The 26,270-nt window shown below is 43.6% G+C and overlaps 1 protein-coding gene and 1 pseudogene across 1 annotated transcript; one reads left to right on the top strand and one right to left on the bottom strand.

The window, feature by feature from the left end:
- The first annotated feature begins 3,853 nt into the window (after positions 1-3,853).
- LOC114221176 (large ribosomal subunit protein uL6 pseudogene) lies at positions 3,854-11,809 on the top strand (annotated as a pseudogene).
- A 6,583-nt stretch (positions 11,810-18,392) lies between these two features.
- LOC114221204 (centrin-2) lies at positions 18,393-19,295 on the bottom strand. Its single transcript, XM_028119336.2, has one exon. The coding sequence runs from the start codon at positions 19,278-19,280 to the stop codon at positions 18,762-18,764; it is 519 nt and encodes a 172-aa protein (XP_027975137.1). The 5' UTR covers positions 19,281-19,295; the 3' UTR covers positions 18,393-18,761.
- Positions 19,296-26,270: the final 6,975 nt, after the last annotated feature.

Here is a 26,270-nt window from a genome sequence, read left to right as displayed (position 1 = left end):
GAGAGGAAATTCCGGTTTGGGTGCCTGCAAGCATCTGGCCACTTCTCCATCAACTTATCGATACATAACCTTTATTTGATGAGTGTTTCTGTTTCAAGACATCTTATTTAATAGATACTGTTGATTCATTAACACGGTGCTCAGGGCCAACAGCCCTGTAACTCCTGCCTGAATGGAGTTGACCTCACACACCTACTTTCTAAGACGCATCGTTGCCGCCCTTCACTGAGGAACTCTAGATGGCACTTTTAAAGAGCAAATCAACAAAAAGCAAGGAAGTGTGAGACATGTGTCACTAAACAGACTATGAAAGGGACAACTGTTTTTAGGAGGAGAGCTGCAACAAGAAGGTGACACAGTGCCTCCTTCAGCCTCAGCTGGCGGCATGCATGGGCAGCTCAGATTTTCCATGACCCTGCAAGGGTCCACGAATGGCCGAGAACGTACTGAAGGTTATTGATTCTGGGCTTGCAGATAAATATTGGTGACTAGGAGAGTTCACCAATGCATAATCTGCAAATAATGAAGATCAGCTGTGCTTTTTATCTGCCCAGATCCTCCTGTGACTCCACTCGTTTTCTTAAAGCCATAAACTACCCACTTTAACCCTTGCCCAATCTTTTAAGTTGGTAAGCACACCTAACATTCCAACTATATCGTTGATGCAGTTGGCTCTGCCCCTGTGGGTGAAAGGGGAAGGTGGTGGAGAGATTTTTTTGTTTTTAACAGTTTTAGTTTGATATTTTCTAGCTATTCAGAGTGTTTTTGCTCCCTTGTTACATATGCGCAGTTTCTATTTCTTCTTTGGGAGTTCTTATGCAAAAATATAGCTATGGGGGTGTCCTACCTCTGCCCACTCACTACTCCTGGTTTCTCAGGAAGGGCTCCACAAAGAAGAAATGGCGAAGTATATCCCTAGCCTAAGTATAACCCTGGGCCAAGTGTAACCCCTGACCCCCATCTGCTCTGGGCTGATTTCTCAGGAGGTGTCAGCCTCTCCCTCCCCTTTACTGTGGAAGTCTCTCTGATACTCTTCGGCTCTATGGCATTCTTCGTGTGCCAAAGAAAAGCATGGCTTGCTCTGAGAATACAGTTTACTTCTTGGAAGTTCTCATTTATGTACTCTTACTGCCTTCACACACCTCATGGGGTCATATACTTTTCCCATTTTTATTTTGATTGCTATTTATTTTATTTTGATTGCTGAACCCATGCACACATAGCTTTTTGTTTGTTTTTGCCTTGTGCCTAATTCTACTTAGACTGTTCTTCCTTATATCTTGTTGGTATCGCTCATTCTCTCTTTCTTATTTGGTTCTTTAAACAAAACTTACAATTTTATGTAAAGCCAACAGACACATGAGAAGATGCTCAACATCACTCATCATCAGACATACTCAAAGCAAAACTAATTAATGTGTTAGCAAGGATGTGGAGAAAGGGGAACCCTCTTGCACTATTGGTGGGAATGCAAACTGGTGCAGCCACTCTGGAAACTGGTATGGGGGTTCCTCAGAAAGTTAAAAATAGAGAACTACCCTCCCATCCAGTAATCGCATTACTGGGTATTTACCAAAAAAATACAAAAACACTAATTCCAAGGGATACACGCACCCCTATGTTTATTTAAGCATTATCAACAATAGCCAAACTACAGAAAGAGCCCAAATATCCATCAAATGTTATATATGTACAATGGAATATTACTCAGCCATAAAAAGGAATGACATCTTGCCATTTACAACAACATGGCTGGAGCTAATGAGTATAATGCTAAGTGAAATAAGTTAGTCAGAGAAAGAGAAATACCATATGATTTCACTCATATGTGGAATTTAAGGCACAAGGCAAATGAGCGAAGAAAAAAAAGAGAGACAAACCAAGAACAGACTCTTAACTATAGAGAACACACTGATTGTTACCAGAGGGGGGTGGGTGGGTGAAATAGGGGATGGGGGTTAAAGAGTACATTTGTCATAATAGGAAAAAAAGAAAGAAAGAATGAAACCCAAAGTGGAATAACTAAAAATTTTTAAAATATAACAATTTTCAACTTAAAAAAAGATCGCAAGACTATTTCAGGAAATTTCTGTATACCCTTTAACCAGCTCTATTAATTGTTAATATTTTGCACCATTTGCTTCATTATTCTCTCACTCAACTATCTGAGAGTAAACTGCAGCCATCATGTTTCTTTATCCTAAATATTTCAGTTGTGTTTCCTAAGAACAAAGACATTCTCTTAAATAACCATAGTACAATTATCAAGAAAAAAACACCCATAAAATGCTATTCTCTAATTCATAATCCATATTTAAAATATAGCAACTGTCCCAATAATACCCTTTCAAAAGCTGTTACCCCCCTGGTTCAATATAGGATCATGCATTGCATTTAGTTGTCATGTTATTATGCTCTGTCTCTTTCTCTCTTTCCATTTCCTTTGGTTTGATTTTCTTCTTTTTTTTTTTAAGTTAGGGTTATTGAGATATAATGAAAATCTAATTATGTGTATGTTAGATCATTTGATATCGTCCTACACAGCTCTTGGATATTCTGTAGTTCTTTTTCTTTGACACTTTTAAAATCTTCGTAATTCAGCTTGGATGGCTTCTCTTGCCTATCTTTATATTTACTGATCTTTTTCCAACTGGTTCCATCTGCTAATTAGCCCTTTAAGGAATTCTTCATCTCTGATATGTTTTTCTTTTTCCTAGCATTTCTTTTGTTTCTTTTTAAAAACATGTATAATTCCATATTGAAATTCTGCATCTGTTCATGCCTGTTCTGTAGCTTCCCACTACATCTTTTAATATATTAATCTAAATCTAAATTAGATTAATCTAAATTGAACCTTTCTAATAGGTTCAACATTTGGTCATCTCTGAGTCTAGTTTTATTGATTGCTTTATCTTTAAACAATAGGTAGTTACTTTTATGTGCTTTTTTGCCTTGTAAGTTTTGTAAGTCACATGCACATCTATCTGTCAAATAGTATGTTTAACCTTAATTTTTAAAATTATTTGTTTTCAGAACCATTTGTTATGCATAGTAAGTAAGAAGTTTTCTTGATTCAACAGACTTTTTGGAGATTTTGCACACATAGATGTTCTTAAGTTAAATTTGTGTAAGAGTTTGTGTTAGTATATATATGCAAATTAGTGCCTAGTGATAGGTTTTCTTTTTACTTGAATCTTTTCTCTCCAACATGGTGTAAAAAATAGGGACCCCTTTCAAATAAAATTAATGTGAGACTCCTTTTGTAACGAATAGCTCTGTGAATTGGATTACATTTAGATAATGTCTGGAAGAGTTCAAGGGAGGAGAGTACAGAACTGTGTACTTTTTAAAGCCTGTGTTTGGGGTTCTTCACCTCAGCCTGAGAACATCACCAATCATGGGATCAAGAATTCTCAATTAGACATCTTTGCAGTGCATTTGCTTAGGAAGGAACCTTATCTTATAATAGGCAATGACTTTCTATTGTACACATTAAACTGTAAATAAGTGCTCAATCTGAAACCAAATTGGCAGCAGAGAAGTCCAAGGAATGATCTAGAGTAGGATTTGCGTTTTGTGGAATAATGCCTCTCTCCTGGCAAGGGCTGTGCAAACCCGACACTATGTAATAATCACCAGATCTCAAAATTTTAGATAGACAAATTCTAGCACACTGTCACAGAGAAAATAAGAATACTGAATTTTCATATTGCCACATCAAAGGTATTATTAACTGACACCATGGACCAACCTACAGAAGGGAGACGCTGTATTTGAGACTTCTATCTTGGCTTTATATATGTATTATCTCATTTACGTAAACACTTAAAGTGGACGTTAACATAGAGTGAGCATGGAAGACTCAAGTCTTGACTGGGGACATAAGGTATTTAATTTACTTAATTTCACAGACTCTTACAAGCATGTATTTTGTGTCAAGCCCTATTTTAAGAGCATCCCTCATACTAATTCATTCAGTTCTCAGAATAACCCTTCAAGGTAGGTACTGTTACTATCCCCCATTAGAGATGAGGAAACTGAGCTACAGAGAAGTTACGTACTTTGACCAAGAATCCTGAGCAGGGAGGTGTTTGAGTCTGGATTGGAAGCCAGACTGGCCAGCTCCAGAGCCCTTGGTGTCTGGCGATCCTGACCCTCTGCTGCGTTGTGTGTACACATGACAACTGATTAAACATCAGGGGATTGGTCTTGAGAATATCCCCCCCACCACCAAGGTAACGCATTAAAAACCATCTCTAAGCAGTTTGGCCTTTATTCTTGGCCTATTTTTCTCAATCAGTGTAGTACATCGAGGATGCTATCCATCCGTCCTTAAATATTTAATGAGAGGTAGGCAGTGCATCTCATAGACACAAATACTTCACTCTGTCTTGACACGGATGGGTCACCATTGTGCGCCATGGGGGCAGTTCTTTCCACTGGTTTGCAAGCTCCCTTAGGACACGAACCTCATCTTGTGTTTCTTCTTGTGTCTCCGCAGGGCCTGGCTATCTTAGAGTTGAGTCCCTGGCTACCTGCTTAGTGATGAGTGCTGCAAGGCAGCTGTTCAATCTTTTCCCCCTGAGGCACACATGCTAGACACTGTTCACATAAGCGATACACGCTTGTGTACTGGGGCAAGTCATTTAATGGCCACAGTTCTACCCAAATATACATTTATATAGCAACAGTGGGAAACTGATATAAGATGGCAGTATGATATGACTCTACTTTTTCTATCTTTATTATAGGAATACAGTTCTCTAAAAGTGAACATTTGAGAAATTTAACCTCTTTTTCTCCTTGTGTACTATTTATAGATTTATGTTGCTGAGAATAAATCTGAGATTATGTATTATTTATGATGGTAGTCCTATCATCTAGCATGGTGTATTTCCCATAGTAGGTTCTCAATAAATGCTAGTAGAATTCTTTTTTAAACTAAGCCTTAGTCCTATTAGAAAAGGAGTTGCAATATCTTTTGGGTCTACCAAAAGCTGAGTTTTTACTTTCCAGGACATGGAACAGAATATTATTATATATACGCTGGTGACTTTATTTTCCACCTTGTCTCCATCCTTCAGTAACTTCTTGCGCTACAGAATCATGACCAAGGCTCTTTTAAAAATCCAAGGCCCAGCAATAATTTATGAATTTCTTTCTGTACCAGAAAGACACAATAAGACAAGTGTTTTTGTGAGATAAGAAACATTTCAGTGACACCGTGAGGCATGAACTGAAGTAAAGGCAACTAGTCCCACCAGTCCAATGATTATCTGCCATTGCCAGAGTGAGCAGTCTCAATGGCTGATGAAGCTACTGACCTTGGCATATTTATCATCATTACCTCAGAGGACAGAAACCAATATATCTATTCTTGTGAATACACATCCGTAAAAGGAGGCACAATCCAGGGGAAAAGAATTTGTGTTTATAGGTGGTGTGTGTGTGTGTGCGTGAGAGAGAGACAGAGAGAGAGCAAGAATGTTTCGTTTTTTACATTTTCTTTCCACTTTCAACTTTTTTCTGTTTATACGGAAAAGGAACGATGACATCAGTCTCTCATCTGCGAGCTCGGATTCGTAATAGCCACTCGGATCTGCAAGACTTCAAGGGGCATAGTTTCTCCTTATAAGGGAGCTGAATAAGGCTGAAAAACAAAGACAATCTGTGTTGTCATCTCTCAGACTATGATTGCCATCTGATGAGGAGAGGCCAGAGGTGAGGGATGTGAACTTGGATGGTGCTGGTGCTGTCTCCACTCCCCTCCCCCGCCCCCCCAACCAGCATGGTGCTAACTGCTTTCTGGCCTGGAGTTTAGAGGCAAACTTTGGGACCTGAGTGCACAGAGAGCACCAAGCCTGCTTAGGTGATAATGCAGCAGAGCCCCATCGAAGCTGTTGTGGGGAGGGGGGTGCAAGAGGGAGGGGGCCAAGTGCTCAGTCCACAGCAGTCCTGGGACAAGGTTAATAAGATGAGAGAGGGTTTATTTCCAGAAAGAAGTGGTTGCTATTGTTGTTTGCTTGCGCTGTTGCCACAACATACCACAAATTGGCTCAAACAACAGAAATTTAGTGTCTCACAGTTCTGGAGCCGAGAAGTCCAAGGTCAAAGTGTCAGGGTTGATTCTGTCAGTTCCATGCATCTCTCCTAGGTTCTGGTGGTTTTCTGGAGATCTTTGGCATTCCTTAGTCTACAGACGCATCGGCCCAACCTCTGCCTTCATCTTCATGCAACATTCTCCCAGTGTGCTTGTGTCCAAATTTCCCCCTTTTATAAGGACACCAGTCACACTGGAGTAGGGGCTTGCCCTACTCCAGGATGACCCCATCATAACAATAATTATATCTGCAATGACCCTATTTCCAAATAATGTCATATTGGTAGCTAGGGCTTCAACATCTTTGAATTTATAGAGTGGGAGGACACACTATTCAGCCCATAACAGAATTATTCAGTTGGGGGTACCTTTTTTTTAAAGATTTATTTATTTATTTGAGAGAGAGAGCGAGCACAGAGGGGAGGGGCAGAATGAGAGGGAGTCTTAAGCCGACTCCCCACTGAGCGCGGAGCCTGATAGAGAGCCACATCTCAGAATCCTGAGATCACGACCCTGAGCCCAAACCAAGAGTCAGACTCTTAACAGACTGCACCACCCAGGCACCCGGGGGGTATCTTCTTATTAATTAAACGAAACAGGAAGGGGACATGAACCAAGAGAAGAATGAGGGGAACAGTTAATTTTTTTCCTCGCAAAGAATCAAGACATGGGAAAGCAGAGCCTGTGGGGTGAAGGGGTAGGATTCCTTCATCATTTAGCAAGACAGTCATCCCTTTGAGGACACTGACAGTATCTGAGTTGAAATATGATCTCTGGGTCAAAGAGGACCTAAGTCCCCAAAGCTTTTGCAAACTCCCAGTGGTATGAGAATTTTCGTTGCCCAGAAAAATTACCCAAAGTCCTTGGCCTAATGCCTTCAGAAATATGGATGTGCTTACTGGAGGGGCCTTCCCCCTTCCCTGTGTTCTCAAATATGGTGGGAACTATTTGAGGAGGCGCAGCTCCTACGGAAGCAACCCATCCTTTCAGCCAATTAGCTTCCTCATTGTACAAAATAGGTCAAAATACAGTATCTGTTTCTTGGACAAATGCCAAGGCAGAATGATATTCAGCTAAGGTCGGGTGCCAAGTGCTTTGTGAGATACTGGCATACATTATCTCGGCCCTCCCAGAAGCCTATAGGACTATTCCCATTTTCCAGATGCAGCAATCGAGGCTCAGAGTTCATTGACTTGCCCAGGGGCTCACAGGAGTCGTGAGCCTGAGCCCATTTTCACGCCCGCTGTATTCCTTTTGGTCTGCCTCACTGCTTCCCTAAGTATTTAAGGGTAAATCTTTGAAGAATGTGAATTTAAAAAAAAAAATGTTAACTATATCACAGTGAGGTAAGAGTTCATTTTCCCCCTTTCAGCTTAGAGTAAAACGAGGAGACTAGATTCAGATGATCTCCGCCGGTGTCTAATATTATGATTTGATTTTCCTGTTTGGGATGTAAGAAGAAGAGGATGTAGGCTGTCCATCCGGAGTTTTGTTGTGTTTGTTTGTTTGTTTGTTTAAAGATGGAATTTTAACATCTCCTTGTGGAATTTCCTGGTTCTCAACCACGTATGTAGAGCCCGTCTCTCAGAAGCTCATCTAGTTTTGACTGCAATAGGATTACAATCCGGTGATTTGGTCAGCAGTGTCTTTGGAGCCTCATATTTTTCTTCCCTCTCCTTCAAGGGCCCCCGTGCTCTTCTGCTCCCGCAGAGCTGACCGCAGGAAGCCTGGTTTGCACGGAGCACTAACCAGTCCCCCTGGCCGGGGACCCACGCCCGCCTTTCTGGGCTGGGATCGACTTCCGCTCCGGGCACGTCTCCTGTGGGCCCGCAAACAGGCTTTGACTGATTGAGCTCAGAACACTCGCTTGTTTGTGGATATGGTAATGACGCCAGTAAAATTCAATTACTGTATCCCAGAGGACCACAGCAAGCAATAATAAATTAGGGAACATGAGCTTTGGAGTATCTGAACTGAAATTATAATGGGGCTATTGAAAAACAAACAAACAAAAATCCCAAGCATTCATTTAATAATAGATGCTGCAGTTTTCCGCACCAAAAATTAGTTCATCAACTCACCCTTTGTTCTTGTCCTAAAAGAATGTGCCGTAGACACAGCCAAGAACATTTTATCTTAATTACTTGGTATTGTCGTTGCCCCCAGAGCACACCTGGCATTGGGGTAACTGGTACACAGGGAGGAAGCAGCCGCCTGGAAGGGTTCCCCAAGGCCACGGCACTAATCCACGCTGGGCCCACAGATGCTCGCTGCCGCCCATGGCCTTGGGTTTCAGGTTGCCATCCATGCCTGGGGTTTGAATGGAGGTTGTAATCGCAGAAGGTCCAGCTAGCACTTAACCACTGACATCCATCAAGAATGTCAAGGCTTGCATTGTCTCATTAATTTGAACCAGCTTTCCTGCTATCAGATCCTTTTTCATTTCTAACCTTTCCACCCTGCCTTTCTTCCTCTGTGCACAGTTTATAGTGTCTCCTGTTTGTGGTTTCCTTCGGAAAGCTGGGCTCTGGAAGGCCACTCCTGGGGGTGTTGGGGGGGAAGGTGGCTTTGCCCTCCTCCATGCCACAGACCGGATTTGGGTATTTCTTCTCCCATGTCAAGCGCATGGAGAGAAAAAGAACATTGACGGCAGTCTGAATATATCTGTAGACTCTATTCTGCAGATAATTTTCCAAGCTAAAATTGCTATCTTCCTTCACTTTATTTCCTTTCTCATCCAGATTCCAACATCCAAGTGTGTAATGCAGCACTGACAAATTGCTGAACAGACGAAATAGAAGAAGATAGATAGATGATAGATAGAAGATAACCAAGGGGCTAAAAAAAAAAAAAAATCTCTGAATTTGAAGCAGGTCATTTTCCACCTGTAGTAAATATCTTTTGGGGTCTCTGTGAGACCAAGCCCCTTTCTTGGAGAATTGCTGCTCCCTCCCCCACCACCCACCAGATGAAGGACTATAAACGTGGGTCACGCTTACTTTCCATGACTCCACGAGGCTGGCTGACTCCTGACCAAAGTTGGACACAACAGAATCTTGCTCTAGGAGCTGCAGCGTCAGACAGTTGTTTGGTTTTGCTGGAGCTTGGAGAAGGTAGAGCCCTGGGGTTTGGGGACACCATTTTCAGCCATGTGTACAGACAGGAGGAAAGCAAGGGGGTGGGCTAAGTTTTGCCATGAATCAGAGATGTTGAGAGAAGCAGACCAGAGACGTCCACTCCTTTTATAAAGGACAACCCTCCATTTCCTCTCTGGCCAACCCCCAACTCCTGACTGCGTCCTCTCTGTAAGACCTTGTACCTAATCCTGCATCTTAAGCCTCAACCCTTCATTCCCTTTTAATCTACTTAGCTTCTTGGCCAATGCCTGCTACACGTTCATCTTCTCTGTGCCTTGAAAATTTTTTTCTAATATACCCACACATTATAAAAATTTTAATGTATTATTTTATCAGAAACAAAGGAACTGGCAATTTGTGACTCCCTATCTTAGGACTTGTCAAAATTAAGGGTGATTCTTTCCATCCCAAAGAGACGGAAGTTTCAGGACATCAAGAGACAAAAAGCAGCCAAAGGAGTTTACTGTCCCTTTATTAACCGTGAAATACAACGCTAAGCAATGTTCATATTTTACCCACATTGCTTCCTGTCCTCTGCCAAAGAAGGGATTTCATCCAATGTCCCAGCTGTTCCGGGGCCTGCACTGGGGTGGCTGGGTTGGAAAGAGGGGGCACACAGAAGGGTTTTGCTCACATGCCACAGCTGTGCCTGGGGCCTCTCTTCAGGCAATCAAGCGACGTTTCAGACTCTCCTCATTTGGCACAATGAAGGGCAAATCTCTCTCCTTTATCTATTAGAAAATGAATGAGCAAGCACAATGTCTAAATAAAGGGGAACTTAAAGAGAAGATCATATTTCCTATTCCCTAGGTATTCATAATATTCTGCAAAATGTCATGGGTCTTGGTGTAACTAGTTTAAGAAATATGGTCATAGTTTATTAACCTCTTATGTTCTCCTCTGGAGAAAAAACATCAGAATATAAGGTGTTTGGGCCAACTGTAACATAAACCTAGGCAGGCCGAGCTCTGTGCTGGGGTTTTTACAGGTACCTCATTTAAATGTCACAGTGGTTCTATAGTACGACTACGGCACTACGAATTTTCTAAGAAGTTAGGTGAGTGCCTCAAAGGCCACACAACTGGCAAGTAGAAAAGTTGTTAAGTGAAAAAATCTGGTACATAAAAAATGGTCACATAGCTGGAATGTGGCCTTGAATTTACCTTACTCTTAAAGTTAGCCTAATTCCATTGCACTCCAAAGCAATATTTCCCAAACTTGTCTGATAAACTCCTCAGGGTGAGTGCTTATTAAAACTCTGGTCCTGGGTCCAATCCTGCTGTGGATCTAATAAACCAGAATCTCCTAGAATTGGGTACGGGACTTCACCCCAGGTGAATCTGACCTGGCAAGTTAGGTAAATACTACTGGAATGCCTTAATTTCTTTTTAACTTAGCAGTTCTTGGCAAGATGTATGCAAAAAAACTTTCTCTTTTCTTTTTTTTTAAGGTTTTAGGTATTTGAGAGAGAGAGCGAGAGAGAGAGAGAGAGAGAGAGAGGACAAGCAGGGGGGAGGGGCAGAGGGAGAGCAGACTCCCTGCTGAGCAGGGAACCCAAGGCGGGACTTGATCCCAAGACCCTGGGATCATGACCCAAGATGAAGGCAGATACCCAATGACTGAGGTACCCAGGTGCCCCTTTTCTCTTTTTAATAAGCTTTCTATTTGGGGATAATTTTAGATATGCAGCTAAGTTGCAAAGATAATGCAGAGAGAGCCCATCTACTTTCTCCCACCCATTTCCCCCTCATGTGAAGATCTTACACAACCGTGGTTCTTTTGTTAAAATGATGAAATAAACACTGACAAATTACTATTAACTGTGTTAGGAATCACTTGTCCTGGAGATGATGATGTGGAAGGAAAGGGAAAAATAGGCCAGCGCATAGTTCCTTTTTCTTTCCTTATTCCTCAGTAAGCTGAAGGCAGACAGTGTGGGTGGCAGAAGGTGTGTAATCAAGAAGGAAGTTGAGTTTAGCTCTTTGCCCATCTATTGCAAGAAGGAAAACCATTCTCAGCAATCAGACTGCTGACATTCCAGAAAATGTTGACATCACTCTGAAGGGACCCACTATTATTGCGAAGGGCCCCAGAGAAACCCTGCAGGGGGACGTCAATCCCATCAATGTAGAACTCAGTCTGTTTGGGGAAAAAAAAAAAAAAAAGAAGACGCTTTGAGTTGACAAATGGTGTGAACTAGAAAAGAACTGGCTATTGTTCTCACTATTTGTAGTCAAGGGTGTTATGCTGGGCTTCCATTACAAGATGAGGTCAGTGTGTGCTCACTTCCCCATCAGCGCTGTTATTCAGGAGAATGGTTCTCTTGTTGAAATCCAAAATTTTGTGGGTGAAAAATACAACCACAGCATTTGGATGAGGCCAGGTATCACTTGTTCAGTATCTCAAGCCCAGAAAGATGAGTTAATTCTTGAAGGAAATGACATTGAACTTGTATCCAACTCAGATGCTTTGATTCAGCAAGCCACAATAGTTAAAAAACAAGGGTATCAGAAAATTTGGGGATGGCATCTATGTTTCTGAAAAAGGAACAGTTCAGCAGGCTGATGAATAAGATCTAAGTTGTCCAGCTACAGAAATAACAAGATGCTGGATGATTTTTCAGACTTATTTGTGATATTTTAAAGGTGTATTGATCTGGGGCTTTTTCTTAAACCAATAAAAAAAAAAAAAAAGAAGCAAGCTGAGTTTATTTCCTGCAGGACTTAAACCGTTCTGGTAAGAACAAAATACATATGCATGTATGAGCTATGAAATGCAAATTGTGTAATTTTGGTGATTTCATGGATGAGTTAAATGCACTTCTATCTCCTTTAAAATTGGCATTGCAAAATTCATACTAACAATTTAAAATTTTGTTTTCTTTACTTGGCATGGCATTAAATAGCAAATAAAAAATACTGTAACTAGTTGAGGTAGAGACTGGAACAGAAGGAAAAAACTATGGTTTAGTTCCACAACGGCACTTTTTTTCCTATTTTTTTTTGACCAGGGGCTCCACATTTTCCTTTTGCATGGGGTCCCGCAAATTATGTAGCCAGACCAGCTGATCCCTAGTCAAGAGCCATTGTCTTGACAAAGCCACTGATGGTGGCACCCAGACAGAGAAGTGGAAAGATATGTCAGGGGAAGGGGCTTTTCTGCCATCCTAGGCAATTAGGGCAACGGAGGGGGCTCATTCTCCTGCATTAAGCAACCCAGATGGCTATAGACACCTCTGGATGATTCCTGATATTTTAGTGCTGCTAGATATGGCCTGGGGCAGTGGCATTCTTGTTGGACGTTCCCAGTAGCCAAGTGTTTTTTGATGCAGAAAGTGTAATGGCAAGTGCCACATCAAGAAGCAGTTAGACACTTGACCCAGGCATGTGGCTTTCTCATGTACCACTCTAGATTGTACTGCTTAATTATTTTTGTGTTCCAGTGGGCAGTTTTTCTTTTTTAGCTTGAGTATTAAATCAAAGAGATATCCTCTGCATCTCCAAAACCTGCTAACTCATTAAACACAGAATGTGAAAAGACAGCGCAGTGGGTTTGGGACAGCAACTTTATATCTGAAAACAAATTAGCCTAATGGAGCAGAACGAATACAAACGGTGGCACACCCGACCTGCACCAGGAAATGGAACATGGCTCTTGGGCTAATTAAAGGACACAATGGCACCCTTCCACTCCGAAATTTGTGTTGCAATGTGTCTTTTAGGATAAGGTGTTTCTTTTAAAATGGGAAGGATTTCCAGCAGGTGGTGTGAGGTCTGTCCTTCTCCATGGAGCGGGGCCATGCTGCTGGGACACATGGAAAGAGATGCCAGACATCTCAAGCAGAAGGAGCGGCCCTTTGTGGGCCAAAGGGGTGACTACGGGCAGCCCTGGGCGTGTGCGTGTCTTTCTTGTCTTGGTGACAGGTATGTCACCCAGTGGTGAGAACTGTGATCAAGCATCGAGCATACTTAGTAGGCGGTCAACTCAAACATCCGCCCAGAGCCCCTCTGTCTGTGGAAATCAGAACGGGGGAGGGGGGTCTTCACCCTCCCCCTCCCTACCCAGCCTCCCTCGGCTTCTCCCAACCTCCAGCCTCCAGTTCTTCTCTATACCTCTTGTTCTCATATTCTGTCTTCATTTGTCTTCTTTACTGTCTTTTCCTTCGCCTGCACCAGTGTGACTTCTGCCAAGGTGGGGACTCTCTCCACCTTGTTCACTGCCGTTCCCGGGTCCCTTGCACGTTGCCCAGTACATGGTAGGGGCTAGGTAGTTATTTGTTGAGTGAATTGTCAAGTGGAACTGAACAGCCTATTCCCCCTCACCCTGTGCCCCACCCCCCGCGCCCCCGTGCTCCAGCAGCGTTAGATCTGTGAAGATCTGCAGCACCGCTCCACGCATTTGCGTGTGCTGTTCTTCCCTCCTGCAAGACGAATCTCCCCTTTCTATCTGTGCTCAGCTCTTCCTTCTTCCTCAGCATCCTACTGGAGCCCCAACAACTCCATTATGCCTTCCCGCGGTGCACACTCATTGCCGAACCATGCTGCATGGGGCTTTTTTAGTTAGCATCCTCCCCCAAGAAATGCTAAGCAACTCCAGGGCCAGACAGTGCCATTTGTGTCTTTTTCCCCCACCCCAGTGCTTTAGATGTTTGACAAATGAATATGCAAACTCCATGTCCAAAGACACACAGCCAGCTAGTGGCAAGGACCAGGCTAGTGCCCAGATATCTTGGTCTTCCATCTGTGATACTTTGTCATTTCCATCAGAGAATGCTTTGAGAAGGCATTCTCACCAACTTTCCCCAAACCCACAGCATAGTTTCTGCACTGCCACATACCTCAGCTTCCTGGTACCTATTCTTCCAAAAACAACCTTTTCCTTAATTTGTCATTGTCCTAATTCCTTACCTTAATCACAATGTCCTCTGATTAATTTTCACAGAGTGTTAAAAGCACAGAGAGATTTTGGGCATGAAGATTTTGTTGGAATTTGCAGATGTTTTAAAGTTACTTAAACCAAAGGAATACATCCTGAGCGCATTTGCAAGTTTTTTGGTGTCTGTTCCATGAATACGTTTTCTTTTTCATGAAAAATTTCAAACACACATAAAAATAGCCAGACCAGTACAATAGTAGGAATAGCACAATCCTCATAGATTCATCACTTGGATTAACAATTATCAATGATTCACATTTCCTTTTTCTTTTTTATTCTTTGTTGAATTATTTTAAGGCATATTCCAGACAGCATATCATTTTATCCTACTTCATAATACCTCCTTTTTTTTTAACGTAGTGACCCGTAACAAATTAACAATAATTCCTTAGAAATGTAATAAAATTTTCATGGAGGTATTTGAGGGGAGTGTAGCTTCTCTGCACTTTCTAATTGTATAACAGAACCGAAATATCCCCCACTAAAGAAGGATACATGCACCCATTTTACCTTGTTACAAATTTTATTTTATTTTTTTTTAAAGATTTTATTTATTTATTTGGCAGAGAGATACAGAGAGAGGACAAGTAGGCAGAGAGGCAGGCAGAGGGAGAGGGAGAAGCAGGCTCCCCGCCGAGCAGGGAGCCCGATGCGGGGCTCGATCCCAGGACCCTGGGATGATGACCTGAGCTGAAGGCAGCCGCTTAACCGACTGAGCCACCCAGGCGCCCCTTGTTACAAATTTTAGATGGAAATGTGAAATGTCTCTTACTTTTTGTCCTGGATGAGCGGGGCTTTATTAGAACTTCCTTAATCATCTAGGGGAGACTTGGTGGCTCAGTCGGTTAAGCGTCTGCCTTCAGCTCAGGTCATGATACCAGGGTCCTGGGATTGAGCCCTGTGTCGTCAGCTGGTGACGGGGGGGGGGTCCCTGCTCAGTGGGGAGTCTGCTTCTCCCTCTCCCACCCCCCCCAGTTCATGTTCTCTCTCTCTCTTTCAAATAAATAAATAAAATCTTAAAAAAAAAAGAACTTTCTAAATCATCTAGAATTTTCTCCCCTAGGATCTCAATAGACACTGACTGGAGGGCTGCATGCTCTCCGTGGCCCATCCATAGGACATGCTTGCACCATCCAGGCCCTTTGAAGGCTGGCACCTCCACTCACCACCTATGGGCAGTCTCTATACCATAGTTAAGGTTGCACTTAGATGATCAGGTATTTTCATTTTCTGTCTTCCTTATTGGCCCTGACATTTTTTTTAAGATTTTATTTATTTATTTGACAGAGAGAGAGATCACAAGTAGGCAGAGTAGCAGGCAGAGGGAGAGGGAGAAGCAGGCTCCCCGCTGAGCAGGAGCCCGATGAGGGGCTGGATCCCAGGACCCCGGGATCATGACCTGAGCCGAAGGCACACACGTAACCAACTGAGTCACCTGGGTGCCCTGGCCCTGACATTTCATAAGCATAGTGACGAGGTAACAATAAGGAGAAGGTATTCGGATTAGCTAAGTGAATTAATATTCAGGTTTAAAACTTTCAAAATCCCGCCATCACCTCCAGCATCCATAGGGCTAGCGGGACAGAACTAAAGAGACGGCAGGATGTGAACCGCCCTGCAGAGCCTTTCTTGCCTCCGCAGAAAGCACTTGACTGTGGGTACGTCCTCCCCAGAAGATCCTCTCGCTCCTTCCAAGTGCCAGCACCCGTGGTGCCCGTCACCACTCACACCCTCCCAGATTTGGAAAGACCCAGTTCCTCCCCCTCCCTCCCTCCTTCCTCCCACCCGCCCCAAAGCTCATTTCCCTTCCTTCTAGAGCACAGCTTGTGTTCTCTCGCTGCTAAGCAGGCTGGTGCACTCTGGCAGCGCTTGCTGCCGCCTGTCCACTCCTGCCCTATTCCGATTATTCCGATTAACCCTGTGTGGCTGGACAGAGATTAAAAACCCGGGGTTGTGTGACAGTCCCAAGAATCACATCAAGCAGTCAATAGCAACCTACACTTTACATTCCCTAGCACGGGGTACTTTCTGGGGGCAAGGAGGTGCCATGGCTGAGGGCTCCGTGGCCACACACACTGGACTTTGAGTTCTGGTCCCACTACTTAGTAATGAAGTGACTTAGTCACTTCTAGGAGGTTACTCACTCTTTCCAGCTAAATCTTGGTTTTTGCACCTGTGAAAGGGAATGATAACATAATGGTTGCTGCATTTGCCTGCTCTGAAGTTTGAGTCACTCAGTGGGTCGAGGGCTCAGTATAGCATCTACTATGTAGTGAGAACTCAAGACACATTAGCTGATATTGATGCCATTTGGATGGCACTGCCATACCTAGCATCTGCTTTCACAACAACATTAGTTACCTAGTAGAGGTAACCGTTAATACTTCCATTTGGGGCGTGGAAAACACAGGCACAGAGAGGTAAAGCAACTTGCTCAAAGGCAAACAGCTAAACTAATGTTGGAGTTAGACTTGTTTTGCATTTTTCCTCCTTTGTCACTGGGCCCTAGACATATTTAAGTCTTTTTAAGATTTTATTTATTTATTTGGGGGGGGAGAGAGCACGATGAGGGGAGGGGCAGAGGGAGGAGCAGGTTCCCCGCTGAGTAGGGACCCTGATGCAGGCCTCCATCCCAGGACCCCAGGACCATGACCTGAGTCGAAGGCAGATGCTTAACAGACTGAGTCACTCAGGTGCCCCCAGACATATCTAAGTCTTAAGATCCATCCCACCCAGACCCTTCTTCAGGGAAGAGAATTTACTTGGAAGCGATCAACCCCATGGGTCTTGTTTCCCACTTTGAAACAGTGTAATATTTGATCGAGGTATTAAATCATCCCCAACATGAACATATGTGTGCCTCCATTTCTATGTCTGATATAATGAGAATGAACAAATAATTTGGACTTGAGTCCAAATCAGAGCACGGGGGCTGGAAAGGAAAACTTGGCCTTGAAGTACATGGCCTTTAATCACACCTGCAATCCAGGGAAGCAGCAGGGCTAGGGAAGCCAAGCTTCCTATGAGAAACGGAAGGAAGAGTACATCACACTCATGTTGTCAGACTAATGTTAAGTCTTTTCTCTCGGCCCCTAATGATCCTAATGATACTAACGTCCACTGGTTAGAGTTGGTTAAGCCAGCCCAGTTCCTAGGAGACAAGAGGCTTGGCTTGAGGCCTGACACTCCTTCCCTGTTGCGTTTTGTAGCCCTAGGCTACCCTGGCCTGGTCCTGGTCTCTCAAGGACCTAGTGAGGGCAGCACCAAGGCTTGCAACTCCTCTGGAGGATCAGCTTCAAGATGCCACAACACTAAGTGGCTTTTGAGTGCCACTTTCACAATGTCTGTTAAATCCTGGACCATCGGGGCGCCTGGGTGGCTCAGTCATTAAGCATCTGCCTTTGGCTCAGGTCATGATCCCAGGGTCCTGGGATCGAGCCCCGAGCAGGGAGCCTGCTTCTCCCTCTCCTGCTCCCCCTGCTTGTGTTCCCTCTCTCGCTGGATCTCTCTCTGTCAAATAAATAAATAAAATCTTTAAGAAAAAAATCCTGGACCATCATGTCATCAGTATTTTCTTTAAATGTACTCCTTTTATAATTAAAAAAAATTTTAAATCCTTGTATTAGTCAGGATAGGATGGGCTTTGATATCTCAATGGCTTAACACAGCAAAGGTTGGTTCTTTATTTATGTGAAATCCCATGTGAGTCCGATGACTTTCCAGGGCAGCTGTCCTTGGAGACAATTCTTAGATATGGCCCTTCTTCCAGGCTCCCTCCGCTTTATAATGCCACGACCTCCAGGTGTGGTGGAGGAATTTCAGGACGGTCTACCCCACAGTGTGCCGCTTTGGCATGTTGATTACTCTGAGCTGAAGGCACTTGAAAAACAGCAAAGGAAGGGAGAAGAGAGGCTTATTCTGAATTCCCTTTATTTGCCTAAATACAGAGGTTCCAAAAGGACTCAACTGTCCTAACCCATCCTTCCAGGGAGGATTAATTCTAATCACAGAGGAGGAAACTGGATGTGAAAACACCACACCCAGACAAACTGGGTCACAAATGGTCACACCTCCCATCTGTTCCTCTTCTTTTTTTTTTTTTAAATAAGAAAGGCTTTATTTTTAAGACAAAACAAATAGCACAAACACACATCCAAATGCACATGAGTAAGTTCACTGGGTTTTATAAAAGAGAAAGCGGCACTCGGGTATCAGTTATAACTAGAAACATCAAGAAGATGCCCCCTGATTCTGGTGGCATGGATACAACATGTGCTTGTCTAAGAAGTCATTCTGGGGTGGCATCAGTGTGGAAATGCATGACAAGAGTGAGGTGATACAAGGCAGAAATGCCGGTGGGTGAAAGCTTTAAGCCCCTTTTCACCACCCTAATGTGCTTTTGTTTTGCTCTGGGGAACTGAAGCAATCAGCAGGTCACCTTAAAGAGAACTTAAATGTCAAAGAACACTTTCAAATACCTAAAAGAGATTCAAGATTGTTACTAAAGTTGTACAGGTAGGTCAGTAGGAGAAAACAGTTTATGTTCTCAAAACCCAGGTTTCACACAATATGAAAAGAAGAGACTGATTTTAGTAAAGGCTGGTCTTTTTCATGATGCGCAGGAACTCCTGCTCATTGACTTCTCCATCTCCATCTCGATCAGCCTCATCGATCATTTCCTGTAGCTCCTCATCAGTGAGGTTCTCACCCAACTCCTTGGCCACACGCTTTAGATTTTCGAATGATATCTTCCCAGTTTCATCATCATCAAAGAGCTTGAAAGCTTTCAGAATTTCTTCTTTGGTATCTTTCTCGGACATTTTCTGAGTCATCACAGTCAAAAAGTCACTAAAGTTCATTTTTCCTGTCCCTTCCTTATTGATTTCGCTTATCATTTTCTTGATCTCTTCTTTCTTGGGTTCAAAGCCCAGTGCCCTCATTGCCACCTTAAGTTCCTTAACATCTATGGTCCCAGTTCCATCAGCATCAAAGAGATCAAAAGCTTCCCGGATTTCCTGTTTCTGCTCTTCAGTAAGCTCTGGCTTAGGACTCATCCTTTTTCTCTGGGCAGATGATGCCATGTTTGCCTTCTTAAAGTTAGAGGCCATTGCCGATGGACTCCGCTGCCCGTTGTTACGGCAACCGACGTACATCCCATCTGTTCTTCTAAGGGCCCATTCATCTTTCATAAAAATCATTTACTCTCCCTTGAATTGCCCTTCCCCCACCCCCCACCCCCGTTAAGATGGTATATAAGCTCTCAAATCTCACTGAATTGGGGGCATTCATGTTTTTTCTTGTGATGCCCCACGCACAAGATATTTAAAATTAATACATTTGCATACCTTTTCTTCTGTTAGTCTGCCGGTTGTCAGTTTACTTTATAGACCCAGCTCTTGCACCTAGTACCGTGGAGGGAAGGGCTCTCCTCCCCTTCTGTGGCATCCAGGCTCACTGAGACAGGAAGAGAGAAGTAGGAGTGACTGCACACAGGCTCAGCCCAGAGAGTGGCATCAGTTCTTTCTACTCAGTTTGCTGGTGAGGAGCAAACCCACAGCCCACCTAACTGCAAAGGGGCATGGTCGTGGAGCTGGCCAGAAGCTATTTGCTGAGCAGGACAGGCCTGACCACAAAGACCAGAATGGAATGCTGGTGTTATCGCTTGCTGTGAATGAGAGAGGGTCATAAATAGATATAATGAGAACAATGTGTTAAATTCTAGGTATTTTTGTCTACTAACTTTTCTGATTCTTAGATTTATTTTCTTGTCCAAGAGATATTGGGGGGGGCGGAGGGTGGACACAGAGAGACAGAGAGAGATACAGGAGTTGAAGACATATTAGCACCACATGGGGACCCCTCTCTCTGAAGAATCAGAAAGATGGAAGGATAATTGAAACAGGGGAATAACTTTCTCATTATATAAATTAATGTTTTGTTTAATACCTTGCCCTCGCCCTATCTAAAATCATCTCTCTTTCCACCTAAAAACTTCTGATGCACAGCAGGCATCCACCTGCCACGCTCTGGGACACGCTGCCTCCATGGGCCCGAGTCAACATCACTCTCCCAGGCAGCAACAAATATTTATGAGATTTGCACTGTGCCTGGCCCAGAGCACAGAGCTGATGATGACTGTCCCTACCCTTAAGGTTTCAGAGAATGGAGATACAGAGAAATAAACCAACAGTTATAATACAATGTACAAAATGCATCTGGGAATTACGAGGTGTTATTGGAGTGACCCTTGAAGGACAGCTGGTTTTTCAAGAAAAATTCTGTAACGTCCTGATTGTTCTGTGTTCACGATTTGATTTTGCTTCCTTTTAATTTTTCTTTTGGTAATATTAATGGTACTCTATTTAAGGTAAAACCCACCGGTAAGAAGGAAAAAGCCCAGCTAATGTCTTCTAGGTACTTTGAATTTAGTGCCTCTTGAGACATGAAGCATTCTCAGGGGGCCATACGATAAGAAACATAATGCTGTCTCAGGATGTGCAGAAGCCGGATTGCCAGTTGTGGAGAAGGTCAATAACAATGTCAAATCAATACAGCAGTTACTGATGGAACTCACTAAATGGAAGGGAAAGGCAGCAAGCTGTGGGTCCAGCCCAGGCTCCCGGCCCTCTGTACCTTGCAGCACCGACTGTCTTGGTGTGCAGGTTATCTTCCGGGAAAATCAGAGAGTTGGACCACATACGCAGTTCCTGCTCTCTGGTTCATAGATGCAAAGGAAGCTCTCCCGTCAAGCTTACCCACAGAGAACAGATGACCTTGGAGTGCTTGGGCTCTATGTTTAGCCTCAGCCATTCCCTCATTTGTTATTCTGGGGCATTTGGGTTCTGTTTTTAGGTGTTGGGGAAATAGTATTAACCTCATCACTGCTGTTTTCGTTTACTTAAATCTCATGTAGTACTTACTCAGTGCCAGGCATTGCTCCAGGTGCTTTAGCAATAGTAATTAACTTGATCTTTATAAAATGAGTACTGTTATCATGGCCATTTTAGAGATGGGAAAACTGAGGTGCAGGGAAGCTGAATAACTTCTTCAATTTTAGCAATCTAGAAAGGGACAGACAGAGGTTCAGTCTCAGGCAGTCTGGGTCTAGATTTTGCCATCACTACCTTGCACTGGCTCTAGGCAAACTAGTCAAAAGTGCTAATAATAAGATGAGGAATGGAATAATGACTCATGCAAAACAAATATTTTTTAAAAAATTAAACAGTATGAGAAAATGACAGACGTGGCACATGTCCTTGAGTGAAGTCCTTTTAGAGAAGAAATACAGAGTGAGTCACACAGTGTGAGAGAGAGAAGGGGAAATGCCTAATACGATTATGGACCTCCCAGGCTTTAGGTACATTAGCTCATTTTCTTCTCCCAGCACCCTGAGGAGGTAGGGCCATTATCATCCCCAGGCTAAGTAACTGGTTTAAGGTCACCCAGCTGGTAAGTGGTGGAAGGGATGTCCCAGACCCAAGTGCCTAGAGACAGAGCTGATGCTCCAGACCCCTGCCTGGCCACCTGCAAGGGTGGAGCTAGGGAATCCACATCTCTGTCAGGAGAGGACCCAGGAGTCTGGTGAGGAGGCAGCTGGTGACACCTTTGCGGCGGACAAGGAGGACGTCCTAAGTTCAGGCGTCCTGGGGCCAATGCCTTGCAGTAAATGGGTCTCCCAGCGCTGGCAGGTGTCGAAAGAGGGATGGTAGCTGCCTTAACGTAGGTCAATCAGACTGACAGGTCTGCACATAGGGGGTGCATACCGACAAGAAGGGTCTCTGGTTTGAAGTGCTGCAGGGCTAGCTTACACCCTTGTTTGGTGGAAATCATCTACAACCTGCAGTTACTCTGGACCAGGTTCCCTCAACCTGAATTTTTCTTCCAATTTGCCTTAAAATAGAGGGAAAAAATGGTGGATTCACAAGCAACTTATCATTCAGTTGTTTGTTTTTTGGGGGGGGAGTGTATGGCTGTGACGAAGAGGGCTTGGAAAGCATACTCAGCACCCTTCTCGACAATACCTCTATTTTACTTTATCTGCGTCTACCCAACGCCTGAACAAGGTCTTGCCTTGCACCATACTGCCCCCCAGCGGTCACTTTCTTTCGTAGCACGCGGAGGAAAGGCGCTGATAAAATGGCTTTTTAAGACGGAAGCCAAGCGGGGGACGGCAGGGGAGGTGGGCGGGGTTCGTAGAACCAGCGAGGCTTCGGGCTTTAGCGGAATTGTGACCCTCCGGCTTGGCCACCGAGCCGCGCCCCTCTCCTCCCCGAGCCCCACCCGTCTTCCTGCATCTCCACTCCTGCACGTTCCAGCGCCCAGTGACCCCTTGCTCCTTCCTGCCAGCCGACTGGGCCTCTTTGCGGAAAGAATTCAAAGCTGTTTCCATTTTAAATAGAAAGAGCATCCTGTCACTAGAAACATCCGACAAGAAGCGTTTTATGAATGCCCAGAAGAGAGCTGCCACATGAAAACTAGAAACGATTCAGCTGAAAAAAATATGGATGATTTATTGTTGCTGTTTCTGAGTTGGATCTCAAAAACTTCCCCCAGAACATCCTTCCTCCCAAGTGGAGAGTGCTTCTTTGCAAGTGCCTGTCTCTTCTCCCCACCCAGCTCCAGACCATTTAGTTAACCCGATGCGACAGGCGTAGCCCTGTAAATGCATGTATTTGTCATCTTAAGAGCTTTGGTAAGCCCAGTGAAATCTCAGAGAACTAGAGACTGCTCGCTCTAATGGCCTTCTTCTGTCAATAGGTGACATTGTGTAATTAGTAATCCTATAAAGCTTTTTTAAAAAGGTGGAAACCCAAGAGAATAAAGACAAAGGAAGCTACTCTACAGATTTTTAACCTGGTCTTCAAGAAGGACATTTTTAGAAAGTAAATCTACATGTGGGCTTCAATGATATGTTTAACTGTCTCAAAATATAGCACTCAAACATCAACCCACCCAAGCTTGGATGGTGAATTTACTCTTTTTTGCCAGGGGTGTTTTTCTATTTCCAGAGAGTAAAATTTTATTGAAGGCCCTGAGAGCTAGAAGTATTTTTTGGCAATTAGGTCAAACAAATAACCAAAAAGTTGCATTCTAAACTAGAGCTATTGAAGTAGTTCTGATTTTAGGCCATATCACCAAAGCACAACAAATAGCGAAAAGCCTAGAAGGTCAGATCCTGTGAATGGGAAATTTGCAGAAGCCTTGCAATGGGCAGCAGCTGGGTTTCCTTAAGATTTATAGATTTAATAGAATACATATGCACTTGTTTGTTTCTGCTTTATATGAGCATTCACCAGATGAAGAAACCCCACTACTCCCTTTACTCTGCCACACATTTAAAAAAAGTTCTCCTCTTTTCTCGCCTCTCAGTGTGAATGGCTTAAGCAACAGCTTGTGTTTTAAAACAATAAAATATGCATGCAGGTTTTATAAAAAGAAATGGACAAGATAGAAACCTCCTATGTATTTGTTTATATTGCTGAAGCTTATTTAGCCTTCTTTGCTTCTTGTCACTTTACTTGATTTGACCCTCAGACCCCAAGTTCACAGGAGCCTGAGCCCCAACACTCTGGTGATAGGCACTACCTAAAAGAAAAAATATCTATTTAGGTCGGCATTAACTTGTCAATATGATCAAGATGGGATTTGTGGATATGATCAATACAGATGGTGGAGTCAGTAGTCTGGGCCAGCAAGGTTGGCATGGCCGTCGAATTACCTACCCTCAGATCCAAGGATCTCTCCTGCACTTACAGCTCCCTCGACATGGTCCCCAAGATGAGAGGAGGGAGCTACTCTCTGACAGAGGTGACAGGTAGCTGCTGCAAACTTCCATAACAAGCAGTTGAAGTGTTAAGGAATATTAAACCCTCCAACCCGAGGAGTAGGGATGAAGTAAAATAATACGACTGATCATAGGTGGTTCATATAATCAGATGATTCATGTTAGCAAAATGTCAAAAATATCATAGGAGCAAGGTCTAAGTCCTGTCTCCAGCCATACGGTGCCTGTGGCAATGTTACCCTTTGGCTTATTATTGGATATCATATTGAAGCCTCTCTAAGTGTGCTGGAAGTCTCGTAAGAGAAGAGACCCAGTGTTTTTAGAAGGTCGCTTCTTTTAAAGAGCTGCTCCTATCACTACTGACTCTCCTTCCATGGATAAGTGGCTTCCATAGTAAGCCAGTTACTAACTCTACATATAGTTCTGTCCATTTGCTCCTCCCCCCCGCCCCCCCCTGCACCTCCTGCCTTCCCTCCTCCATTCCTTTTATCTTTCCTTTTCTCTCCTCTTCCAGGACAACTTTGTTTCAGGCACTATGCCAAGGACTGACAGCCTGAAGACTTAGGAGAAATTGTTTCAGCCTTGCAGGAGATGAGAGGCAAAAGGTTTGACAACAAAGGCACAGGTAGGGGCAGGTCCTGTCTCTGTGAAGCCTGAAGCAATTCAACAGGGGAAACTCTCTTAAAAAAAAAAAAGCATACGATTATAAATACAAAATCAGGCATGAAAGTGAGTATTTACTGAGAATGAGAGAACAAATCACAACAAATAACTGGACACTTAGAGGTTTAGGTCATTGCTCCTGAAGATCTCTTTAGGCAATGCACCGAAAAGCTTAATTGGAAATGCTTTCTGATTGTAATCTGACTTGCTCCGTTCCCCTCTCCAGGAGGGACTCGGTGACTCCTGGACCTTGCAGGGGCCTGGGCTGAAGAAGCTTTAGGCTTTATTCACTTCTTTGAAGTCCACATCTAGTCTCAGGAGCCATCCATTGCTCAGAGTGGTCAGCAGCTGAAAGCAGCCCGTGGCTGGTCCCGAACAGCTGGTGTCCTGGCAGCATGCTGGGAGGCGGCTCGTGGTGGAGAATAGCACTTTGGGTGTGAATTTCACTTCTTGGAACCTCTTTTTTCATGTCTGTAAAACAAGGGTAATCAAAGAAAATGAAGTATATAAAGCGCACGGCCCAGGGCCTGGCATAGAACAAACACACAGTGAGACTTTCTTTGCCTGACGGAGGAATTTATTTTACAGTTTGATCTTGAAAGTTATTTGTGTGTCTTTCTGAATTTGCCTCACCCCCACCTCCCTTCACTGTTGACTAGAGGAGACATTGACTATCAGTGAAAAATCCATTCCGTAGTTAATGTTCTCCGGCTTGCCTTTTATACTGTCTGTCGGGTCTAATCCATCACATATATAATCATATTATACATTGCCTTCTCTATGAATAAGAAATGAGGGGATGGTATTTTGTTTTTTGCAGTCCCCTATCATGAGAGACTAGCTACAGGATGCAGATTTTAGCTCCAATGGCTGAAGGGAGGGTACAGATAATAAATCATTTCATATTTCTGGGATGGAAGACAGGCTCCTTGGGGCTTCTGTGACTGTGGAAGCTGTGGTCTCTTTGTAATCAGCACCTTGGAGGCCAGTCTCTGCTGGCCAAGGGGGAATGAATGGAACCCTTGGGGTCCAGCCATATTCTCCTGGGTGGGTGTGGGGAGTGCTCTAGGGTTAGAGTGCCCAAGTGGCTTAGGTGGAGGGTCTGTGGGGTTTACGCTCTCTCATAGGCATCAGTAAGGTATCAGGACCCCCCAAAACTCCTCAGTGCTGCAGAAAGTTCTGCAGTCTGTGGGTGCTAGGAACAGCCACCTAACTTCTTAGCATCTCAGCTTCCTTAGCTGTGAAATGGGGGATCGGAGCTACCTAATCTGCTTCACTGGATCATCTGGAAAACAAATGTAATAATGAAAGTGCAAATGCCTTGTACATTCAGGGAGAGCTATAAAATATTACTATTAAAGTCAGTAGCATTAGTTAATATTATGGAACTTCATGCATAATTTCACAAGCAACCCACATTTCAGCAGTTACTTCCTCATGCATTTTGGTGCTGCTTTATTGTATAGATAGGTTATGGAGACTAATTCTGAATGCTAAACTCTACTGGATTCTCTCATTCAAATTGGAATAATACAGGGAAGGCGATTCGTATATTCATAGTCTTGTTTTCAGCTGGGTTGTCTCTAGCAGGTTGCTAAAGAATTTCTCAAATCAGTGAAATAGCGCCACCGTGTGGCCAAATAGCATGATG

Source organism: Eumetopias jubatus, unplaced genomic scaffold (assembly GCF_037043125.1).
Source record: "Eumetopias jubatus isolate StellerSeaLion01/CBP00866 unplaced genomic scaffold, mEumJub1_p1.0 scaffold_14, whole genome shotgun sequence".
Classification (NCBI taxonomy): Eukaryota; Metazoa; Chordata; class Mammalia; order Carnivora; family Otariidae; genus Eumetopias; species Eumetopias jubatus.
This window is presented reverse-complemented; position numbering and strand designations above follow the sequence as displayed.

Coding starts and splice junctions, on each gene's coding strand:
- LOC114221204 (XM_028119336.2), bottom strand. CDS start 19,280: ATGGCCTCTAACTTTAAGAAGGCAAACATGGCATCATCTGCCCAGAGA.